This window comes from Elephantulus edwardii, unplaced genomic scaffold, assembly GCF_000299155.1.
Source record: "Elephantulus edwardii isolate Elephantulus edwardi_28Jun2011 unplaced genomic scaffold, EleEdw1.0 scaffold00032, whole genome shotgun sequence".
Taxonomy (NCBI): Eukaryota; Metazoa; Chordata; class Mammalia; order Macroscelidea; family Macroscelididae; genus Elephantulus; species Elephantulus edwardii.
Genome location: NW_006399782.1, coordinates 4,624,337 through 4,628,076, shown reverse-complemented (window position 1 = coordinate 4,628,076; position 3,740 = coordinate 4,624,337). Strand labels below are relative to the sequence as shown.

Sequence of the window (3,740 nt, the reverse complement as noted above, 5' to 3'; positions counted from 1 at the left end):
TCGCTCATTAGTGTTCAAGGCCTCAAACCTGTTCCTTAGATGAGTCTGAAATTCAAGTGGGAGAAATCAAAGTCATATTTTGGCTCCTGTGGATTCGGTTTGATTTTCCTCAGCTTCAGCTTAACTTGCATATGAGTAGTTGGTGGTCTGTTCCACAATCAGCCCCCGGCCTAGTTTTCACAGCTGATATTGAGCTTCTCCAGCGGTTCCTTCCACAGATGTAATCGATCTGATTCCTATGCATACCATCAGGTGAAATCCATGTGTATAACCTGCGTTTATGTTTCTTATAAAACACGGGCAGGCGAAAGTCGGCTCAGACAATAGAGAAGCGACTCGCGCCGAAAGCGTCTGTCACACTATAGGAACAGAGAAACACTCGGTCGGGAGGCCGAAAGCTTTTTATAGTAGAAGATGAAAATGTCACATGTAGAAAACCAGAGGAAAGCAGACAAGATAAGGCCCACTCCACATCAATACAACTCAATTAAGTGAAATATTTTTCTGACTCTTTGTCCTGAGAAGAAGCCTGATACCAAACAAATGGTTATTCCTTATAAACTTATTTGTCACCACGATTGTGTACTGCCTTCCAAGTCCAGACCCTAAGTAAGAGGTAAGCGTTCTCTAGGACCTCAGCTTCGGAAGGCTTTTCCACAACCACTGAAAGGGGGAAAGTTGGAAAAGGTCAGGAAAAGAATTCAATCATTACCCATGGACATTGGTTTGGCCCACACTTGGTAGAAAAAGCAAAGTACATTTATGCCTTGTTGCCTAACAATTCATTCTCCTAAATTTTAAATGTTTATGAAGTGTATGTATTACTATGGGAAACTGCCCACACTATATGTGATATGATGCAAAGTAAGAAAAGCATATGCTAATTATATTATAAATAAAAATGTTAAAAATCCATACATATTTTTAATGTTTGAAATAGAGATGGGAAAAGATGAGCTTCTCCCTTAGGAGAAGTTGTGGAAAGAGAAAATGAGGCTTCAAATCTGGCAGTGCATTTATCCCATGTGTGAAGAGGCCACTTGCCCTGGTGAGGAATACATCCTATTTAGCTCTAAAAGTAAAAAAAATCTCCTCTATAAATCTCACCAAAATTGTCAGCATAAAGGATAAAGGGGATTACATCAAATTGAAACACCTCTGGGATTATTTTTTAAAAGTAAATAACCTGTTAAAAGAACAGATTCTTTGTTAAAGCTGAGGCACTTATTAGAGTCAGGGATAGGTAAGATAAGAACACATACACACCAATTATGACACTTCGAGGTAGGGGGGCAATTAAACACTTATACCCCCAACATGAGAGGGAAAATTCAAATGCCAGTACCTGTAGCTGCAGGAAAGAACACTCCAAAGACAGTGAAGAAGGACTCCCCGGGGCTGTAATCAGGCAGAGCGTTGTTCTGTAGCACTTCTGGTGAATAGCCAATAAAGCCATGCTCTGGAAAAATTCAAAGGAGCGCAAAAAGAGTCATGTGATAAGAAATCAAACAGATGCCCTTAGATTACAGCTCTATTTTATGTAGCTTTAAACACAAAAGGATGAGAGGGAATTGAGGAGGAAAAGATAGGAGACTTGCTGAACCATCTTCTTTCCTACTTCTAGGGCTTAACTTCTATATATGTATATGTAATTGTTGTTGTATACCGTTGAGTCAGAACCAACCCAGAGCTGACCCTCCAGTGGGTTCTCAGAGGCAGTTAATTGCACAGATTGCCCATCCTTCTCCCACAGAGCAGTTGATGGATTTGAACTGTGTGTCTTTGAGATTGTCACAGCTTCTTACCCCAAGCCACCAGAGCTCCCTATATGTATATAAGAGTATGAATATATTATATGTACAGAAATGTCATGAGGGGGAATAGCAGTTTACCTCTGAGATAGAGAGCACTTTTTAAAATTTTTTTAATTTATTTATTTTTCATTTCAATGAACATCTACAGAGATTTTGGAATTCCATTCATTCATTGTTGCACTCTTCTCCCCACCCACTCCCCTTCCCCCCACCCCCTGTTTACTCCTCTCCTTCAAAAGCAAAAGAAAAACTCCCTCATTGGTACACAATCCCCCCCACATCCCTCAACCCCAAATATAATCCACTCTGCAACCCTCATTCCGTACTCTTACGATAAACATAATGCCCTAAAATATAATACTTTTAAAATATTCTCTCCCCCAAAGACTTCCATGCCATAAACATATTTCATCCAGTTTTTCTCAGTCTTACCCCCATCCCGATGTCAGCCTCATTCTACAACAGTGGCACCATATAGCATTTGTCCCTTTGTGACTGAGATACCTCACTCAGCATAATGTCCTCCAGGGTCACCCATTTTGAATAATATTACATGAGTTCCTTGTTTTTCAATGCAGCATAATATTCCATTGTGCGAATATACCACAGCTTCTCTACCCATTCATTTTTTGATGGGCATTTAGGTTGTTTCCAACTCCTTGCTATTGCAAACAAAGCCCCGATAAACATGGGTATGCATATATCTACTTGGATGCCATTTATGGTGATAGAGAGCATTTTTATTTCACCAGGTTTTTCTTCCAAGACACCTCTGAATGGACTCGAACTACCAACTTTTCGGTAGCAGCCAAGCACATTAACCATTTCTATTATCCAGGGACCCCTTATCGTTTTGATGTTTCTATTATGAGAAGTCAAGCTGATTTTGACTCATGGTTTGTTGCTGTTTTTAGGTGCCACCAAGTTGACTCCAACTCACAATGACACGAGATCTTGCCCAATCCCCGCACATCTTCACAATCTCTGCTCTGCTAAACTCATGCTGCAGTCAGTCACTGCGTCAGCCCATCTCATTGGGAGTCTTCCTGTCCTTCACTGACTCGGTACTTTTCCAAGCATGATGTCCTTTTGACATGTCCAGAGTCTGCAAGTAGCCTCACTGCCTTTGTCTAGAAGGACCATCTTGACTTCATTTCTTCCAAGACAGATTTGCTTGTTCTTTCGGCTGTCCATGAGATAGTCAGTACTCTTCTCTGGCACCACAGTTGAAAGGAATCAATTCTTTTTTGGTCTTTCTCCCAGTAAAGCAAACTGACAGAGAAGTGGTGGACTAAAAAAATCTGTATCATTGAAATATCTCAATGAGTTTTTATTTATATTTATATATTTGTTTTTATTTTTAAAAATATTATTAATTTTTAAAAATATTCCTCAAAATTTTAAAGTTACTCTCTTGGGCCTCACTTATGCACAGAATGAAATCCAGACTTTTCAAGATGCCCACCAAAGTCCTCTGCAACCTGGGAACCAATTTACTCTTTTCTTGTCTCCTAAAGTCACCCAGATGAGCCAACTAACTCTCCCCAGGAATGCCACTAATATCCTCCTCCGCACCACTGCTCAGGCTGCATCTCCACCTTCTGCACTATCCCACCATCTCTCTCTCTCTGCACTCGCTCTTCAAGCCAAACCAAATGCTGATTCCTTTGGGTCTTATGCCAATTTCCTATACGGGTCAGTATTGTGATGTGCCTTCATCAAGCTGACTATGACTCAAGCTCTGAATCTTGCCCTGTCTCACACCGTCCTCACCAGCTCTAATACACTTGAGCTCATTGTTTCAGTCACTGTGTCAACCCCTAGTAGGGATCACATGGGCCAGGTGTTCAGTCATCACTCAACAACCCACCTCTAGGGCTGAGATGTCTCATCCTCCACCCACCTCAGGACTGAACTCCCTCCCCC

General features: G+C 41.1%; 1 protein-coding gene across 1 annotated transcript in view; it reads right to left on the bottom strand.

Annotated features, from left to right (window-relative positions):
• Positions 1-3,740, bottom strand: part of SLC12A8 (solute carrier family 12, member 8) — a 238,333-nt gene that overhangs the window by 100,188 nt on the left and 134,405 nt on the right. Inside the window, exon 6 of the mRNA XM_006884300.1 lies at positions 1,346-1,459. Coding sequence (XP_006884362.1) covers positions 1,346-1,459 — 114 coding nt within the window. The remainder of the gene's footprint in view (positions 1-1,345; positions 1,460-3,740) is intronic.